At 47.0% G+C, this 21,199-nt stretch overlaps 1 protein-coding gene and 1 long non-coding RNA gene across 9 annotated transcripts in view; both read right to left on the bottom strand.

Moving 5' to 3' along the window:
* CENPU (centromere protein U) overlaps window positions 1-12,476 on the bottom strand; it is a 62,414-nt gene extending 49,938 nt beyond the window's left edge. For 2 of the 8 annotated variants that reach the window (XM_075610327.1, XM_075610356.1), the window contains exons 1-2: window positions 12,309-12,474; window positions 8,199-8,274 (exon numbers count right to left, since the gene is read on the bottom strand). In XM_075610327.1, the coding sequence (XP_075466442.1) occupies window positions 8,199-8,239 (41 nt within the window). In that variant the 5' untranslated portion in view covers window positions 8,240-8,274; window positions 12,309-12,474. Of the gene's footprint in view, window positions 1-8,198; window positions 8,275-12,118; window positions 12,241-12,308 lie in introns of those variants that run through there. The other 6 variants (XR_012803406.1, XM_075610388.1, XM_075610370.1 and 3 more) reach the window with 6 other exon arrangements.
* Window positions 12,477-14,485: 2,009 nt separating this feature from the next.
* LOC142501081 (uncharacterized) lies at window positions 14,486-16,416 on the bottom strand. Its single transcript, XR_012803411.1, has 2 exons — window positions 15,307-16,416; window positions 14,486-15,047 (listed from the first exon to the last, which is right to left on the bottom strand). It is a non-coding gene; the product is annotated as an uncharacterized LOC142501081 (long non-coding RNA).
* Between the last annotated feature and the right edge of the window lie 4,783 nt (window positions 16,417-21,199).

Raw genomic sequence — 21,199 nt, 5'->3', positions numbered from 1 at the left:
TAATTGTTTTAGCCCAATAAAGTAATTGCATACTACACCATATTGTGCCCATCTTATCTCACGTCGGTGGGGGTGTCGCAACGGAACTATCCCTGACGTCATTGAGGACTGTGATTGATCCCAGTAAGCTGTCTCCACACGGGGGTTCGTGAGAGGAACAGAGGAGAAGGGGAGCCACCACAGATTCTCTCCAATGAACTTACAGACATAACTCATGTGAGTAAGATTCTGTATATCTTAGATAGGGATCTGATTGTAGAAATACGCTGCGCAATCAGGTGTGTCTGTCATCTATATTTCAGAAGGTGTAATCATCTACATCAAAGACACCGTCCCATCTGAAACATCTTTATCAAGCCCAACTACCATCTTGATAGATCAGAGACTTCCTTTAAGGTCACGGTATCTTGGACTTATAGCGCTGGGGACTTTATATTTGTTTGTGCATTCCAACACTAGAGACAAGTTCCATGTAGGTACCCTGTTCTAGATTTGAGGTTTTAACCTTTTAACTGCTTGAAAAACCTGATTATCAATCTTTCCATTGCCAGATTTCTTTCCAACAAAGCTGATAGTGCAGACACCTGTACTTTCAATGAGCTGAGACTGAGACCTTTCTCAAATCCTTTATGCAGGAACTCCACTATAGATACAATTCTTGGTGAAAGGAAATTTTGTTTCTCTTTTTCACACCAATCGCAATTGAGGTACCTTCTTTATTACTTCTGCTTGTAATAATTTCTTTAAAGCCGAATTCATCTGCCTTCTTTTTTCCTTGGACTGTATCCATGTTATTAAGAACATATTTCTTCTTGGCATCTCTCTGAATTCTATACTGTACCCCTGACGAATGGTCTGTAATACCCAATTGTCCTGTATTGTTTGGGCCCATGTTGCAGAAACTGCTTCAGTCGCCCTCCTACTGGCAATTGTCACGAAAAAAAACGGTTCTGGCCGCCCCTCCATGTTGTTTGTCTTGGAGATGACCTGCCAGGTCTATATGCCTTGCTTCCTTATATTGGTCTCTATTAGCCTGTTGGAAACCAAATCTTCTGCTTTTCTTGAGGTAAAAAATGCTCTTACCTCCTGATGCTTTTGCTATTATTGCATCCAGTTTGTTACCGAAGAGGAACTCACCTTCAATGGTAATCCACACAAGTTGTTCTTTGATGCTGTGTCAGCCATCCACTGTCTGAGCCATAAAGCCCTTCTTGCTGATACCGCCAGCACCATAGATTTGGCTGCTCATTTTACTTCGGACAGTGCTTAAATAATAGCACTTCTTCCCACACCTTTGTATATTGCTTCTTCATTTTGGCAATCCACACTCGCATAGCCCTTGCTGCTGACGTATTTGCTATGGCAGGTTTGAGGATGTTCCTGCGGTAACGTATGCTTTCTTCCATACTTATCCATCTTCCTATCCATAGCGTCCTCCAATGACGCAAGTTCCTCTATTGGAATTGTGGTCTTTCCTACTATTCTGGAAATAGCAGTATCCACCTTTGGGCTGACATCCCAAAATTTTACCTCCTCTTGTGGGAATGGATACATCTTCCAAAACCTTTTAGGCGTAAATACTCTGGCGTCTGGTTGCGCCAACTCCACCTGAATGAGGTCCTTAATTACTTGATGGATAGTAAAGACTCTATCTTTATAAAGCAGCAGCAGCAGCAGCAGCAGCAGACCGCTTAGCTTGTAAACAGTAGGCCAGTAAAGAAACTCTTGAAGCATCCAGGACACTCTTTGTCTCGCCCCAAAAAGTTTATCTTTTTTTTTTGTGGGTTAACTCCTCAGTGTCTTCCAGTTCCAAAGCCTGTATCATGGCTTTGATGAGTGGATCCACCCTTCTACATCAAATTCAGATTCCTTCCTGAATATCTTGATCTGATGAATCCATTTCACTCTCTGACACATGAAAACAATCAATTTCAGACTCATATGATGAAAAACCTTTCCCCTTATCCAGACTGGTCTGGGATCTAGATATTTCCTGCGCAGGGTTAACAGCTTGCTGGACTGCCGCATCAACACTCTGTTTAACAGCCTCCTTCATCTATAAGGAAAATGCTCATTTGTTCATTGGTATCACCTGCAGGTGTCTTAAGACAATCTTCACATAATTACTTCCCTATTAGGGCTGGTTTCTCACAAGCTGAACACCATTTAGTTTTCTTAGCAACCTTTCATTTATGTTGCAGGGATTCCCCCGTCCCTTTTGAAGATCCTGCTTCTGGGAGGGTAACCACCGAACTAATTTATAAAAACAAAATAAATACTAAACATACACCCTAATACCATCTCTCTTTCCCATGTAGAACTAAAACTAAGGACTCACCTAGCCTTGGGAACTGAAGTTTTGGGTGTTTCCATTTTTGAATCCATATCCAGCACTTGGCTTCTCCCTGCTGAGTGTTCCATGCTGCAGCTTTCACTCACACATACACACAGTGTGGTCGTCGCTTCTCTGACGTCATCAAGTGCTCGTGCACGGCTCGCGTGTCTGTGAACGCATCTGCCGGCAGGCCGTGACGCGCGCGCTCCCGAGCGGCCGCGTGCACTGTACCCTTTTACCGCAGTATTTCAGATACTCACGCGGTCAATATGAACCTCCTTCGGTTCGCAGCAGAGTTCCTGGGGTAGTTTTACCGCCGCGTCCCAGACGCTAGCGTGGTCAATTGAGCCTTCCTCCGCTCGCAGCTATGGCTGCTCCCCCCTCCGCGTGTAGCGGGCTGCTGGGTACTTTACCGCAGCGTACCAGACGCTAATGCGGTGAGTCTGGGCCTCCACGGCTCCCAGCTGCAGCTGCTGTGCGCCTTCGATTGGTCCTGGGGCTTTGCACCTAAGCTTCCCCGCCCGCGGCTGCAGCTGCTCCCCCCCCCAACCAGGGGCTCCCCCGACTCTAAGGGGTCTCCGTCTTGCCACCCGTAGGGCGCGTCGACCGGAGCTTCAGGGCAGAGAGGCTGAGACCCTGGATATCTGCACAAGGTCCAGTAGGTGAGTCCTGTTAGAAAATAACAAATCCTACTCCTAGCTGTGAGACAGGAAAAAGACTAAGGTGCAGGTAGAGGGAGGGGCCTTATATGGCCTACCTGCAAAAGTCTATTTCCTGTTCTACCTAGAGTGAGAAGGGATTAACCCAATGGTGCCCACCGCCAGGGTGATCAGGAAAAGAAACAATTCAACAAATTTTATTCAGGCGCTACAACATCATCTATGTAATACGCAACAATAAGTAATGATATCCCATGATAAGCATATAATACTGATACTGTTTCTGGAGAGCATGAGTCACTTTTTTTTAAATTGTTCATTATAGTAGAGATTGGTGGGCTCTTCTCTCACTGAACTCGATTAAAAAATGTTGTATATTATTTTCTTCACTTTTTCTGTTGACCATCTTTTTCTTTTTTTAAACTGCTATACTTTTTGCTAATTTTGCAAGTAACTTATTGTACATAACACAGTGTTAAAGAAACTTTACCTCATTTCATTTTACGAGGTTTGATGTAGGGGGTCTCCAGAGCTGAACCGCATTGATTTTAGCTACAGGGACCCCCTGCTTCTTAAGTGTCACGGGGGAGACTCCAGGAGGGGGTAGGACCTCGGTTGCCGGAACAGCGGGGAGCAGGCAAGACTCGTCAGGGTTGCAGGCAGAAGTCAGATAGCGTGGTCGGGGGTCATGGGCAGACGGCATGGTTGGGGTCACAAGCAGTGGTCGGAGGCGGGTGGCAGGCCAGGATCGTCGGGGGTCACAGGCAGGGTTTGGTGGCGGGTGGCAGGCAAGGATCGTCGGGTCACAGGCAGGGTTCGGTAGCAGGCAGCAGGCAAGAATCGGCTGGGTCCAGGCAGGGGTCGGCAGCAGGAAGGCAGGAACTGAGACCAGGGAGCAGGAACTAAGACAAGGGAGCAGGAACTGAGCCCAGGGAACAGGGAGCAGGAAACAAACGGGGACAAGCCAGATCATAGGCAAGGGCCTTTAATAAGTAATCAGGACTACTGGGAAAAGGTCAGATCAGGGCAGAAACAGGAGTCAGGATCACAAAACAAGGGCCAAGAGATACAGGAAACTATAAAGACAGACAGAGACGGAGGACAGGAGCACCAAGAGTAGACAGGCAGAGGAAAACCCAGAGCAGACAGAAACAGTAGCACACCCGGTGGACAGAGAAAAGAACTGGGAGAGAGGGAGATTTAGGAATCTATGTCAGTATTATTCCTGACATTACTCCCCCCTCAAGAGCGTTCTCCGGACGATCCTCCAGGCTCTTCGGAGAGACCATGACGAAAGGCCAATTCGGGGTGGCCCACATCTGGTGATCTGTTGACAGGCAGGAGGTACTCCACAGGTACAGGCTGAAAAAGTTCATCAGAAGGCCAACAGAAGGATTCAATTCTCTCTTGGAACAGTTGAGTGTCAGGATGCATCAGCCCAAAATCCGTGAGCAGTAAACTTGACTTTGCAGAGAAGGTCACAGACTCAGCAGAGGACGTGTCAGATACTTGTAGACAAACAGAAGAAAGTGTGCTTGTCTTCACAGCGGGAGCAAAGGAGCCAGTAGATCCGCCGGACAACCCTTCAGCTTTAGCAGGGTGTCCCTAATGGAAAGCCGACTCACGGTGGCCTCGGAAAAACACTCCATGTTTTGCAGGAACATAGGCATTAGCAACGACCCCGGACAACCCTCCAGGCTCTTCTGGGAGACCTTGACCGAAGGCCGACTCAATGTAACCTTCAGAGAACCCTCCACATTTTGCAGGAACATAGACATCCGCAACAGGTACCACGGGTGCCGCTGGGAAACCAAAAAGAGAGGTGCCTTTATCCTTCACGCAGGAGCATAGGCCTTAGACTCAGATACATCAGGCATTGCAGGGAATTTCACGAGGAGCGCATCTAACTTCATCGCAGGGGCGTAGGCATCAGGTACAGGAACACCAGGCTGTTCACAAGAGTCAGTGGGAGAATTATTTTCCTTAAACCCACAGAAGACTCCTCACTCAACCCATCTTCTACTGGTTTGACAGTAAATTGTCCTAGACATCATGCTGCTATGTCTTCTTTGTTGCTGGTGTGGCTATCTGTGTCTGGCTCAGCATAAAAGATCTCCAGCAGCTCAACCTTGGCGGAGTTCTCACCAGCTCGGACTGTATCCCGTGACATCTTTCTTTCTTGGTGCATACATTTATTCCGACGGAAACAATGAATAACCAGTGACGCTCTTTTCCTTGTGCAATAGCGGTTATATGTGTTTCATTCTAGTCACAGACTGAATATTGATGGCGGCAGCTTTCATAACAAGGAATCCGGTACGAACCAAGTGTGCACGATAGAATGACTGGATCAGAATTGCACTTCTTTGCCGTAGGTTACAATCTGCTGAAATTTACCAACCATGCTTGATAAACACGGCAAACTTTATCTTTGGTAATGCAACCTTATGCATGAATGCAGTAACATCCAACACCTCAGTGGACAGTATCAAACGCTAATTAAATACAATATGAGTGCCAACATTGTATGCAAACCTGTGTTAATACATATAATACATGAAGTTTAATGGAAGGGGGAGATTCTTAATGAATCTATTACTGGTTTATTAGGTGCAGTCACTACACCATGATTATGAATGTGCATTTTGAAATATCTTTATACATACTAGTTACTATTCGACCAATTCCATATACATTGGTGGAATTTTACATTTAGGTTGTACATATGGGCATTTAATATGAATTATAAGTACCCATTAATGGCAAATTATTTGTCCACCAGCATAAACATAGCAGATTGATCTATGTGTTTAGCTTATTGACCACTCAGTTTTTACTATGGCTGTTAGATTCCACTATGACTGAGGTTGTCCTATTCATGTGGAACACAGGACTTGGTATTTACAAACCAATCAGAAAAAGATTCATCTAGCGCAGTGATTCCCAACCGGGGCTCCGCGGAGCAGTCCCAGGGGTTCCGCCTGGCCGCCCCAGCGGTTTCCTGGCTCTCCTGGCTCATCCTCTCCCAGGTTTCCCCGGCTCTTCCACTCCCTCCCCCCCCCCCCCGAGCCTGTACACAGCCGCGTGTGTGTGTACGCATGCGCGTGCCGCCCGGCTCTTCCACTCCCTCCCCCCGAGCCCGCACAAAGCCGCATGCCGCCGGCTACTGCCCGCCCGCAACCTGCCCGTCCGCCCGCAACCTGCACGCCGCCGCCTACTGCCCGCAACCTGCAAGCCGCCGCTCGAGGTGGGGAAGAGAGGGAGATGGGACATGCAGGTGGGGGATGATGTGACATGCAGGGGGGGATGATGTGAAATGCAGGGGGGGGTGATGTGAAGGAGATGGGACATGCAGGGGGGGGTGATGTGAGGGAGATAGGACATGCAGGGGGGGTGATGTGAGGGAGATGGGACATGCAGGGGGGGGTGATGTGAGGGAGATGGGACATGCAGGGGGGGTGATGTGAAGGAGATGGGACATGCAGGGGGGGGTGATGTGAAGGAGATGGGACATGCAGGGGGGGGGTGATGTGAGGGAGATAGGACATGCAGGGGGTGATGTGAGGGAGATGGGACATGCGGGGGGGGGGGTGATGTGAGGGAGATGGGACATGCAGGGGGGGTGATGTGAGGGAGATGGGACATGCAGGGGGGGGGTGTGAGGGAGATGGGACATGCAGGGGGGGGTGATGTGAGGGAGATGGGACATGCAGGGGGGGGTGATGTGAGGGAGATGGGACATGCAGGGGGGGGTGATGTGAGGGAGATAGGACATGCAGGGGGGGTGTGAGGGAGATGGGACATGCAGGGGGGGGGGGTGATGTGAGGGAGATGGGACATGCAGGGGGGGGTGATGTGAGGGAGATGGGACATGCAGGGGGGGGTGATGTGAGGGAGATGGGACATGCAGGGGGGGTGATGTGAGGGAGATGGGACATGCAGGGGGGGATGTGAGAGAGATGGGACATGCAGGGGGGGTGATGTGAGGGAGATAGGACATGCAGGGGGGGTGATGTGAGGGAGATGGGACATGCAGGGGGGGTGATGTGAGGGAGATGGGACATGCAGGGGGGGGGTGATGTGAGGGAGATGGGACATGCAGGGGGGGTGATGTGAGGGAGATGGGACATGCAGGGGGGGGGTGATGTGAGGGAGATGGGACATGCAGGGGGGGGTGATGTGAGGGAGATAGGACATGCAGGGGGGTGTGTGAGGGAGATGGGACATTCAGGGGGGGGTGATGTGAGGGAGATGGGACATGGAGGGGGGTGATATGAGGGAGATGGGACATGCAGGGGGGGTGATGTGAGGGAGATGGGACATGCAGGGGGGGTGATGTGAGGAGATGGGACATGCAGGGGGGGTGATGTGAGGGAGATGGGACATGCAGGGGGGGGTGATGTGAGGGAGATGGGACATGCAGGGGGGGGTGATGTGAGGGAGATGGGACATGCAGGGGGGGGGGGATGTGAGGGAGATGGGACATGCAGGGGGGGGTGATGTGAGGGAGACAGAGGAGAGAGAAATACATGGGTAGAGGGTGGGAAATAGAGGTGGCTCGGGAGGGGTGAAATTAACCTAAGGCCGCGCTTATAGTGCCGGCAACGCTGACGTCAGGCTGCGGTTGCTAGAAAAATCAAATTGAAGCGACTTCCAGCGATCGCGACCAAGCCGCCGCGCCATCCTGTCACTCCAACTATAGGCGCACGCAATGGCGTCAATACATTTTTGACGCGACGTTGCCATCACGATAAACGCAGCCTAATATGTGTCAGCCAGATAGGGGTTCCCCGAGATTTTTCGAAATACTTCAAGGGTTCCTCCAAACAAAAAAGGTTGGGAATCACTGATCTAGCGGCACACCATCGCTGAATTGGGTTTCAAATGTTATATGTTTTGTGTCTTTTGATCTAATAAAAGTTTATTATAGTGCATCAATAGGGAATCTTTCCTTCATAAATTTACAGTATCCCTCTTCCCAGATAGCACCCTTCTAGTACGTGAATTACGTTGTATTTGCAGCTGAGCAGGAACCCAATCTCCCCGTGTGTGATAACTAGAATAGACTGAACATCACACCACAAGATGGCACCAAAGCCTAAATATTAATTTACTGCCTCCATATACAACTTGCCCAGCCATCATGTTAAACATATTACGTGAACAAATAACATATATTGAATAATGCTTTACCGATTACTTACCCGTCGTTTTTATTTTTAGGGGGATTCTTCTTTGTGGACATTTTGTTCCCTCAACTAGTCATCCGTTTCAGTTCTCCTGAGAACATACATTCAATACAACATATGGTTTTTAATGTTCCTCATATTTATCTGTGCTAAATTGATCAAATTCATAATATGGATATTGTACATCGTCAATTCGTAACAAGTGAAAAAAATACTAAATGCACATAAAGTCAGGCTACACCCCCAATTAAGAAAATCTGGAATATGAATCTTTTCAGCTGAGGTAATACCCGTGTGTTTAATATATCAAGAAAGGCCTCAATATCAATAAATATCCAAAGCAATTATGTGAAATGACACCAAGTAAGGGACATCATAGTTTTCTTCTACGTGATACCATGCTCGATGTTATGCCTCTCTCTGCTGTCCAACTGTCTCCCCGTGCCATTTTTTATTATGCCTGTGACAGGAACCATTAAAAGGTGGTGGTATATATATATTTTTTTTTTTTTCTGCAAGAACACGTAGAGGGGGTGCAAGTGCATCCACCTCTAAGCAGCAGTCCAAGTATGATGGTACTAGAGGGGTGCAGAGTAAGGCCTCAATTATACAAACAAAAAAAGTGTGTGAGTGCCGAGCACGCGCATTTTAAGTGAAACATCTTTGTCTTTTGTCACTGAAATTGTATTTGTAAGTGTGATATTTTTTAATTAAAAATCAAAACACAATTTCAGTGCCAAAACGCAGTTTGACTTAGAACGCGTGTTTCAGCTATTTGCACTTCTATTTATAGTAACTGAATTCCTTGTATGTGTCAGTGTCAGTGTGTGTGTCAGCCAGTGTGTGCGTCTGCCAGTGTGTGTGTGTCTGCCAGTGTGTGTGTGTGCGTCTGCCAGTGTGTGTGTGTGCGTCTGCCAGTGTGTGTGTGTGTGTCTGCCAGTGTGTGTGTGTGTCTGCCAGTGTGTGTGTGTGTCTGCCAGTGTGTGTGTGTGTCTGCCAGTGTGTGTGTGTGTCTGCCAGTGTGTGTGTGTGTCTGCCAGTGTGTGTGTGTGTCTGCCAGTGTGTGTGTGTGTATGTCATTCTCTATGTCCTGCTGCTGGTGCCTTCTGCCTGCCCCCATCCTCCCCCCCTGCAGAGGTACAGGGAGGGATTCTCTGAGCTGTCGCTGTCCGAGTCCCCCGGCCAGCCCCCCCTCTCTCCCCCCCCCCCCCAGCAGCGGTACAGGAGGGGGTGTTCTGCATCCACCGGCCAGACCCGCCGCTGAGTCACCCGGCCCGGAGCAGCCCCCACTCTCTCCCCCTCAGCTGAGCCTCGGACAAATAATGTGCGAGTGTGTGTTACTTCTCTACCCTCCCTCCGCACGCTGCCTTCTCTTCCTCCTCTCTGGTGACTGCTGGTGTTGGAAGCTGACGTCACTGGGGGGGAGAGGGGTGCCCAGCATCCACCGGATCCAGCTATGAGGATACAGCGGTGTGTGGGTCTTCTCTCCCCCATAATGGATACAGCGCTGGGGTGTGTGTCAGCTCCTGGTGGAAGTTGGCAACACCTACAGCCTCGTCTGCCAGCAGTGACGTCACTTCGTCACCAGTGACTTCCGTCTCCATCAACTCCATTTACTGCTAGGGAATTTTGCTGATGTGCTAGGTGCCGTGAAAGAAATTTCACTTCAAAAGTGTAGAGCTGCAGAGGCCTCGGCCAGGGTGAGGGGGTGCTCGCACACCGTGACGTCAGGCGCTGGGCGATCCTTGGCCAGCTAGTTGCACGCTCGGGGGGGGAAGGGGTGTGTGTGGCTATGACATCACAGAGCTGGTTCGCCCTCATTGGGCAAACCGATCACGTGGCGCGCCAAATCAAATTGGTTTGTCTCTCCAAGCAGCTGAACGCTCACATGCACGCTGGTCAAACACATTGTCTCAATGTGTTTAATCGCGCGTGCGCCCTCAGCCTGGACGAGCATTAGCACTACTTTTTCCATTAACAAACTTGCAGTACCACCTTTTTTTAAATAAATATTAATTTGTTAGAAAACATTTCACCATTCCTTTTTATCATATTACATATATTTCAAATAACTTAGGTCTCGGCTATAGTGGAAGCACCGCTTCTGCGCAGCGCACGCTCGCAGCAGGAGAGATTTCCTGTCCTACAGGCAGAGGCCACAGGGAGGCGTGTCAGGGGGCGCGGCCGTGATGTCACACAGCTAGTTCGCCATCATTAGGCAAACCAGTCACGTGACTCGGCTGTCGAGCGGGAAAGACAAACTTGTTTGTAGCGTGAAGCGCCGGTCTCCCTGTAGCACGCGCGCGCACACTATACACCAATACATTGTCGTCCCAGTGTTTGTTTTCGGCACAAGTGACGTAGCTCGCGCCGTCTCCTGCACTATGGACGCCGTCTTAGGCCGTGCTTATAGTGCCGGCGACGCTAATTCGCCCGAAAACAAACGCATTGCCGCCGCGTGCGCTTATAGTGCACGCGACAGCGACAAGCGACGTCGCGAAAACCCGTCGCCGGCAAAATTTGATTTTTCAAGGGCCGTCGCGTCACGTGCAAATCAAATTGCGGGAATCCCCTCACCCATCGTATCGCCGTCGCCTGCACTATAGGCAAAGCCTTAGGCCCCGCTCCCTCAGTCAGCGTGCCCGCACTGCAGACAGGCGGCGCGCTGACAGGCACAGACCGCGATATGCGGTCTGTAGGGAGCCGGAGTGGGGGGGGGGGGGGGGGCGGGGTTTGAGCGGAGGGACCCGCTACTCCTCCCCCTCCCTCCCTGGGCTCGGTCTCCCAGGCTGCTGGAAGGTAAGCAGAGATATATATATATATATATATATATATATATATATATATATAAAAAACACAGATGAGCATACAGCTGTATTTGCATATATATATGTATATATATATATATATATATATAAACACACACACACACACACACACACACACACACACACACACACACACACACACACACACACACACACACACACACCACCCCCTAACTTGTGGAGGAAGCTGCCTGACAGCTCCCGCCCCCGCCGGTGATAGGCTCATCAGCGCACCACGTGACGCGTCACCGCTCGGGATCCCAATTTTCTTGCATCCCCTGGCGGCTGACGCATCTCAGCACGTTGTGAGCCGTGCAGCGAGGGGGGACTGGGACCGGCTAGGAAAGGATACCCGTGCTGGTGAGGAACGCGCACGCGGCCGCACGCGCCGCGGGACCAAAGCCTTAGGCTGTATTACCTGAGGCGCGTGCAGTTGAAAGCTGCTTTGTGCAGTCTGTAGGGGAGCTATGGGATGCTCGGGGGGCAGGGCCATGACAGGACTTATCTGCCATCCCATTGGCACCGCGCCGACCACATGATCGCGTCTCGGGAAGACAAAATTCTTGTCTTCTCTGTCAGCGTATGCGTCACAGCGCTTTGCGCGCCCACACACACACACACTGCCACTGGGGCCTGCTGCCCCATAGAGGGCCTGTGTAGTGGTGTGTGGTGCACACGCCGTAACGGCCAATGGGGACCTGGCCTTACACTTTAAATGAAGCCCAGTATCACTTCTTTTTTGTTGATCCTTTGAACAACTGCCTATAAGATCGCCCTGCAGCAAAATCCGTATCAGGGAATGTCCCCTCAATTTCATTTATTTGGGGGCTTGGAGGGGGTGGGAGTGAGATTTCTGTTTTAAAACCCACATTATATGCCTCCTGCACTTTTGCCGAAGCAGCCTCAGCACTTTTAGCGTCACCAAGAACAATGGTGCCCGGGACGTGATTTGATTGGTTGTTGACGTCACATACAAACATTCCTACACCCTGACGCAAATTACGTAATTGATCAGTTACTTGGACCCATGTATTTAACATCATAAAATGCGGCAAATTCAAAATACTTCTTTCCTCCCGCTACCTCACTAATTAACTCGATTCTTACATCCCTAAAAACACACAAGATCTCCGCGTGTATGTTATGTCACAAACTGTCATATCCGGCGAGGTGACATCATCTCCCCCCCAACCCAAACCTAAAAACACATTTTATTTAAAGCGTTCAGTGGATCAGCCTATTGAGAGATGATGCGCCTTTTTATCAGCCATTGCATGAGCCAAACGTGAGCCGTTACCTGCGCGCGCCGTGCGTCACAATCCCGCCACCTGTTTGAATCTCACTCGGCCGTTCCTCCTCTGGGCCCCCCTGCTCCCCACGCGCCTGTGTGACGTCAGCAGACCGCGAGAAAGAGCGCGCTAACGGCTAGGAGCTGCTGTGACTGGTGGTATCGGAAGCGAGTGGTGGAACGCAAATAAAGACACTTCCGGTTTACACCCGTGCGTGCCAAGTAGAACGGCGCGCTTCCCATTTGGCGATGGAAGGGAGAGAGACAGAACAGGCAGAAGCCTGCACTCCCACACAGGGGGTGGGGTAAGTGTTTATACATAAACATGTATTTAGAGAAGAAAATTCCACATAAAATGTTTGCAAAATAATGTCGGTCTGATCGAAACCAGCTATAAGAATCACAAAGAGAAGTCTCATTAGAAGGGAATAGTCACAAAACAGATAAAAGAAGTGCGTAGCGTCTCACTGTCTCTGTTATACGAATCCTCCATCAGAGACAAACATTATTGTGTATGGCAGGAATGTGGTCACCAGTCTGTGTTCAATATAGTGTGAGCTTTTCTACACACCGGCTGATAGACACAGGGCGAAAGAATACATAAAAGTAGTAGCAAAAACCGAAAGGTACTTATCAATAATTTTTTTTTAAAAACCTGACTCGGGGAGTCAGAAAAATATTGCTATCAAACTCTTCTCTCATACAAAAATATACGCTGCAGGAAACAAAAAAATGACCACCTGGCCCTCAACGGCTTGTGGGAGGAGAATTACATCTAAATAACACATTTAATCCAGGGTCAGATTAATATCTGTACAATAAAAATCTCTGTTTGCAAAGGGCAGATGTGTGGATACCCTCCCCTCGCTCTCCCCAGCCTCCACTGCTGACTACAGTCGCCCAGGAGGTAAGGGGACCTGGCCACACCTATTTTCCCTTACCCCCCTTACCCTATACCTATCCCCCCCTTACCCTTTACCTATTTCTCCATCCCTTACCTTGTCCCTATTTCTCCCCCCTTACCCTGTACCTTTTTTCTGCCTTTCACCCCCTTACACCATACCTTTACCCTCCATACCTATTTTTTACCATTACCCCTTACCATTTTTCCCTCACCCAGGCCAATGCCTCCACCCCATGCCCCATAATTATTCCCCTCCCCCTTAACCTATATTCCCCCTCCATCCTATACTTATTTTCCCCTTACCCTATACCCATTTCTCCCCCTTACCCTGTACCTATTCCCCCCCTTTACCCTGTACCTATCCCCCCTTACCCTGTACCGACCCTCCCTCCTTACCCTGCACCTATTGCCCTCCCCCTTACACCATACCTATTTTCCCACACTTATACCATACCTTTTTGTGAAAAGTCCTGCAGTATATAATCTAATAAACATATCCGTGTAATTGGCTTCTTTAGAAATATGTAATCACTCTTCAAGTAAACGTAAGGAGGGGGAGTGGGAAATAAATGGAGGATGGTGGTGTTAGAGGAGGGGAGTGTAAGACAGGTGCTCGCAAGGCTGCGGATATGGGGGCCCGTTGAAAACTCTAGTCCTGGGCCCCATGAAAGCTGTCGGCAGCCCTGCCTCATGCAGCGATACAGTCGATAAGGATTAACGAAAGAAGAAATATTTAATTACAGACTTTCCAGAGCAAGACACCGTGTGGAGTGTGCCTTCGGGATTATGACTGCTATATGGCGATTACTATTAAAAGCTATAGAAACGTCTGTGCCAAATGCAAAGAGAATTATAAAATGTGTGGCTTTACTGCATAATATTGTTATTGATTTGGAAGGCACTACTGAAGTGTCAATGGTGGATCGTGTGCCTATATTTGATACCCAGCTTCATAGAGCTAGCGCAAATAATGGACGTGCAAACATGCAAATGTATTCGTGAGTCATTCAAAGATTGTTTTAATGCTGAAGGAGCTGTGTCCCGTGGCAAAAGAGTGTTTAATTGTTAAAAATCAATAAACATAATAAATCCGAACTTGTGGTCCTGTATTTTTATTTGAGTAATGTTTTAAGTATGTGATATTATATTGATCCACTGATTTCCAATTTTCTATTAAATAAATGTTATATAGTATGTGTAAATGAGTAAAAACACAGACATGGTCTTAAATAGTGAAAAAATGTATTAACAAGTGGAAGGGGAAAACATGGAAAACTCAATATAAAATCAATTTTTTTAATAGGTTGAACAATGTACAATGACATGTTTTTCCTAATTATTATTATTTTGGACCGCCTTCAAAACTACAGCTTGAATCTCTTGGCGTACCATTAATTTTGATACTGGGTCAAATTTTTTAATATGTGGAATTAGAGTTTCAAAGAAATCTAACTGCCTGAATTGTCTTTAAATGCACGACTCATCATTTCTGATTTTTTATTTTTTTTTCTCTCCTAGAGAAATCAATAGGTTTTTTTTTTAATTCGCTGGGCGCCTTCAATCTTTTGGGCTGTGGTTCTGGGGATGTTGCCGTCTCGCACAATGAATCTTCATCCAATGTTACGTCTCCAGAAGCATCTTCTGTACATTCGCTTCCAGGTTTGACACCGTTCTTGCAGGCACCATTTGCTCTTTTAGAATCCCCATCATTTTGAAGAACGACCATGAAGATGTTTATTCATACGCACTCATTCCTGCGTCCCCTGAGCGTGGATGTTTAATTTTATTTAGTTCTCTGCGGAAAGAATCTCTTAAATTCTTCAACATTCCTTTTGCTAAGTCACCTAAAAAATAAAAAACAACACACTGGTAAATCAATTTGTTATTATACACAATTTTAGGCTAAAGCACAAGCATACTGCAATGAAAATTATACACAATTGCACGCTACAAACAAGCATTCTTCAATCAAAATTATACACAATTTCGGGCTATAGAACAAGCATTCTGCAATTAAAATTATACACAATTTTAGGCTATAGCACAAGCATTGTGCCATGAAAATTATACACAATTTAAAAATGATTAAATAAATTTACTTACTAGTATTGAACAATATTTCCCTAATTTCTCTCCACAATTTATCGTGAAGGTAACGGTCGTGGTATGCCTTGCAGCACTGATTCCACAAAGGATCTCTTTTAAATACCTCTGAAATCAGTTGTTCGATTGTAGAATTATCCATAATGTAAAAGAAAATAGAACTCCACTGTCAAAACTACCAAAGTTATGACTTGGGCAGAAAAGTTGAGCTTTGCTCTCATTTGTTCAATACTGGTCACGTGATATGGCCGTCAGCACAACAAAAACAAAATCCTGTGTCTCCTGAAACCACTGCTCATATTGGTGTGTAGGCTCTGGCCTCCTGAAAACGACAGTATGTCTTGGCAGTCTCTGAAAGGATGTTCTAGACCTTTGGATTTGTAGCAAGAATTAGTTCATGGTGCTAGAGAGCCTGGTATGTCACCCAAAGCTTCTCCAAAAAGATAAGAACTGTTACAAGACAAGAGATACCAACTGCAATTTAGAAGATGCGTCACACAGAAAATCAATGGAGTCTTTGAGGTTCGAAAAATCCTGGCACAATCTCCGCCTGGAAGTCCCTGCTTCAATTCGATCTTCCAAATTGGAGATCAGATTCTCACCGTTCTGGATATACTGGCCATGGCAGTCGCTGGTTTCAAAGTTGTTTCCAGAGTGGTGTACAGCTTCCATAACATGCCCTCAATATGCCACTTCATAAGCTCTTTTAATAGAGGAACTTTCTAGACCAGAGGCACGGTCGTCTGTCTCGCTATCCATGCAATCGCCACATCCACCTTAGGAGAATGACTCCATGTTTTGCTGTGTTCTTCTGGAATGGGTACATTTTTAGTAAATCGTCTCGTCGCATTACCACATTTTCCCATTCGGAGCAGATCATGCCTTGAATAAAGCTGTGAACTAGGAAGAACCTAGCAGCGTTCCTGGGGCCCTTAAACACTTGATCCAAGACCCCGAGTTCCTACATAGGGTCTTCGATGTTTAAGTGGTGTGCATATTCTTAATCTTTCAATGGAATCCATTGTACGCTTCAGTCCAAGCGGCACTAGGTTTAAAAAAGAAATAAGTTTGAAGCAGGGGGTCTTGACACAGGTCCATGTGAGTGAGGACCAAAACATTGAGCCTTTGCAAGGGCGTAGTTATAGCTCGTACAGCCCGGGGGCCGCGCTCTTCGGGGGGCCCGCTCTCTCCTCCCTCCCCCCCCCCCCCCCCATCAGCGACCCATAGAGACAGGAGTGGGGAGATGGTATGTTGCGGTGGTCTGACAAAGGGGGGACGGGACAGCCAGGACGCTGTCCCAAGTCCAGTGTGTTTAGGGGGCCCGACCCCTGCAGCCCGCACGTTGCGGGGCCAGAGATGCAGTAGGAAGGACAGAAGGAAATCCCTTCCTTTGCAGAGCCTCCGTAGGTGGACGGGGCTTCAAGTAGAGCAGCGTGGGGCTGGATCTGCAATCTGAGAAACGGACTCGGAAAGGTGAGAGGGAAGGGAAGGGTTAAATCATGTGGGTAAAAACACATGAAAGGGAAGAAGACAGAAAATGAAATACAAGAGAGACATAAGAGGGAAAAGAAAGATATTAGGGGGAGAAGAGAGACATGAGTGGGGGGAAAAGAAAGGGACATGAAAGGAAAAGAGACAGGCATAATGGGGAGAAAAGAGACATGAGAGGAGAAAAGTGAGACAGACATGAATGGGAGAAGAGAGACGGGAGAAAAGAGGAGTGGGAGAAAGAGACAAGGTGAAGAAAAGAGATGTGAGATACGAGGGGGAAGGAAGAGAGAAAAAGATGCTGGGAAAAGAAACCTCAGGTTGTTAGAGAGGATGACGGGAAAATATATGGGGGATTAAATAAAGAGAATGGCATGTGTGAGAGAAGAGAAGACGGAGGGGGAAAAAAAGATGTGAGCGGGAAATAAGATAAATACATGAGGGGAGAACAGAAAAAATGAGATGAGCAGTGTAAGAAGAGAAAGACGTGGGGGGGGGGGAGACATGCTCCGGGGGAGGGGAAGAGACATGCTGGGGGAGAGGAGAGAGAAAGATTCTGTGTGGGGAGAGAGAAACATGCTGGAGAATATAGAGGAGAGACATGCTGGGGGGAGAGGAGAGAGACATGCCGGGTGGGGGGAGAGGAGAGAGACATGCCGGGTGGGGGGAGAGGAGAGAGACATGCCGGGTGGGGGGAGAGGAGAGAGACATGCTGGGTGGGGGGGGGGAGGAGAGACATGCTGGGTGGGGGGGAGGAGAGACATGCTTTGGAGAGACATGCTGGGTGGGGGGGGGGGGGGAGAGACATATATATATATATATATATATATATATATCAACTGTAAATATTCCTGTATATTCATTTGGTCTGCAACCCTGTCTTTCACCATCACCCATCACACAGCACTTTCACTGCAGCAAGGGATTCTGGGAAATGACATGCAAATGAGCACACAGTGCCACCTTTTATCTCAAGCTCACATTACATGAGCAACCCTTAGCCAATGCATGCTGCTTTAGGCCTCGGCCATGTTCCTTGCTTGCTTGCGGAAGCGCGCTGAGGTGCGCTCCCGCTCAGCACTGAGCCCCTACAGCCGCAATTAGAGCGGCTTTGGTAGGGGCTCACCTATGCTTCCGCAAGCGCGCGGAAGCGCAGGTCTTAGGGGAATTTAAAATTCCCCCGCTTGCCGGCGCGACAGGCCGATCACGTGAGCGGTTCGCCCAATGAGGGCGAACCAGCTCCGTGATGTCACTGGCCCGCCCCTGGCCAGTGACGCGCCCGCCCCCGGCCCGCCCCCTGACAGCGCGTGCGGTTAGCAACCGCAAGGCCAGGGTAAGCACCAAAAGACAGGGGGAAAAAAAGAAACCCCAATGTGACAAAAATACTTATATATTCTCTTGAATAAGGATCATTTAGTTAAACCTTTGGCTATCTTGTGCAGTACAGATCCATTGTGGCCATTCTCCCTCCAGCTGCGGTAAATGAGAATTTGCATAGGTAGTGTTAGGACCTGCTTACTGGTCATGCCTTTATGGGGCTTGCAGGCTTATAACGCTTTGGCCAAAGGGTTTAACTAAATGGCCCTTATTCAAGAGAATATATATAAGTATTTGACTGTGTTTTTTATCACATTGGATGTAGCATTGGGCTTTTCTGTCTTGTTATATCACATACAAATGCCTTTTTTTTTTGTTGCACTTTTGGTCAGAAATGCACATCTTGCTGCCACCCCAACACACATTCCAGTAGGCATGGCTATACTACCAAGTTCTATTTATAACTTTGATCTTGCGCTTAAAAGGATTGCTTGCCCTGCGGCTTAAAAGCACAGGACAGATTGTATGTTTACACAATAAGCAACAGAACACATACAAGCGCAACAAAGTGCTGCATACATTGTTGGTTTCATGTTCTGTAAATATAACTATCCTTAATCCAGCAGATTTATTTCTCTCACCCCCCCCCCCCCCCCTACAATAGACTTTAATCTATGAGAAAAGTTTGCACTTTTGGTCTAATCAAGTAAGGGTGCTATAAACAAACCCTACATAAAAAAAAAAAAATATTTCGTGGCAGCTTGGGGAGTCCCAGGAGTTGGAGCATCTTAGTTTAAGACACAGCACACTAGATAACTTCATCCTCACTTATGGTGGCTGTATGCAGAATTTGTTCAGCAGGAATGTCTCTTTACCATGTTGATATGTTCGAACACTGTAGAATGTTTACCTGTCAAGATTCTGGGCATGCACATTATAGCAAACACTGTAGAATGTTTGACATATTAACATGCTAGAGGAGCGGTGCGTAATCTTTCCCGGGTGCGTGCCTCCCCCCTCCCTTATCTCCAGCATTAAAATGACGCCTCGGGGGGAGGGGGGGTGTCACATGACCCCGCAGTGTCATGACACCACGTCGCCGGAGGTAAGTGAAGTTGCAAAGGCTTCACACGATCCCCCGGCATCAATTTAAATGCCTTTGGGTTAGAGCGCGGGGCCTCTGCAACCGCTGCGCCCCCCCCAACGAACCATCTTGCGCCCCGCTGTGCTAGAGTAGCAAGTGCAACAGACATTTATAAAAATGTTTTACCCCGAAGTAGTTTACCTCATTTTCAAAAGTATGTCCTGGGCATAGTTATGATGACAAAAAAAATGCACAGTTGCATAAGTGAACAAGGTATACATTATATACAATACATTGCATGCACAGTTAAAGAGACTATATATTATACGCATATGTAAGAGTTACAGACCAGATTAAAATGTGAGCATGTATGTAAAGTGAAAATGTACTTAAAGTGAAGCACTACCTTTTCCCCACTTATCGATGCATGTACTGTACTGCAATCGTCATATACGTGCATAACTGATGTAAATAATGCATTTGTAACATGCTCTATAGTCTCCCCGCTTGCGCACAGCTTCGGTACAGGTAGGGAGCCGGTATTGCTGTTCAGGACGTGCTGACAGGCGCATGCGTGAGCTGCCGTTTGCCTATTGGGCGATGTGTCCTTACTCACGAGTGTACTTAAAGTGAGTGTCCTTAAACCGGGGTATGCCTGTACATGTGATTTAAAAAATATTGTGCATAGAATATATATATATATATATATATATATATAATCCAATGCACAGCCGGCACACCATATGCAAGTAAATAAGTTTTGGTGCTTATCCCATAAAGCAATAACAGACCATACGATACCGGTTGCAACACGACATCAAGGGACAGCACGCAGGTAAGTAAATCAAAAATGTTCTATATTTGATAGAAGACACAAAAACCGACGTTTCGGTCCCCCAGTGGGACCTTTCTCAAGGTGGTGCAATTGAATGCAGTGCACAGTACATATATATACCCCAAACCCCAGTGCAATTCAACAAAACCAATCACAGTTAATTAGCCTCACCTGCCTATGTGACATGCATCCACAGTATCAGCAGGTAAAGAGCATCCATTTTGAATATATTAACTCTATATTTGTTTACCTGATATGTGTTTAGGCATGCGCAAAAAGGCTCAGCAGTAACATTATGCAATTCCTGAGCCTTTTTCCTATAAGATCTTGAAGTGGAGGTCTGGGTCTGAACATGCTTGTCATGTTCCCTCCATATCTGTCTCAGGGAGTGTCCTTTTGGTCATTCAGTTCTTCATGATTTAAACATTATAGACACATTGAGTATGTCATTCACAATCATATTGGTTAATGATTCTTATCATAAATAGTTAGATAAATTAGATTTTTAATATATACACTAGACATTGACCATTAAGCACGCACATTAGAAATACATTCATGTATTCGTATATGTTTATTCCATTTAAGTAGTCACAAACAAGCACAATGAAGATCACAATCACGTTTAAGTATCACCCATAACACACTTATTTTATTTTATTTAATATTCACATAACTCTTTATTATTCATTCACTTCTTTATTTTCCTTGGCCAGTGGAGACACAGGTGCTATGATGCATTTGCTTCCCATTTTGATATACAGGTGACTGTGGGATACAAGGTTCCAGTCTGCAGTTCTCCTGGTTCTTTGCCAATCCTATATAACTAATTTATCCTTGAGTTCTCCAATATAACAATATATTAGACACACATACAGAGGTCAAAGTTTATCGCCTCAGTTCACTCATATATACATTTATATAATCATTTAACTATCCAATAATTGATTTACATCCACATCCCCAATTATTTCCTCCAGGTTATTCATTTCTTCTAAATGAATATTCATTAATTATCATGCTATAGATCCTATTAGCCCATGTCTGAGGTCCCATATATACTGACACAGGTTGGTTAGGGAATCCAGACAATTAGGATTCTAAATAAGAACACATCATTGTTTTATCTGTGCATTCATCAATCTGACATAGATGAGAACATTCAGGGC

Source organism: Ascaphus truei, chromosome 1 (genome assembly GCF_040206685.1).
Source record: "Ascaphus truei isolate aAscTru1 chromosome 1, aAscTru1.hap1, whole genome shotgun sequence".
NCBI classification, from domain to species: Eukaryota; Metazoa; Chordata; class Amphibia; order Anura; family Ascaphidae; genus Ascaphus; species Ascaphus truei.
Note: the sequence above shows the minus strand (reverse complement) of the source record. Positions and strands in the feature narration are given on the sequence as shown.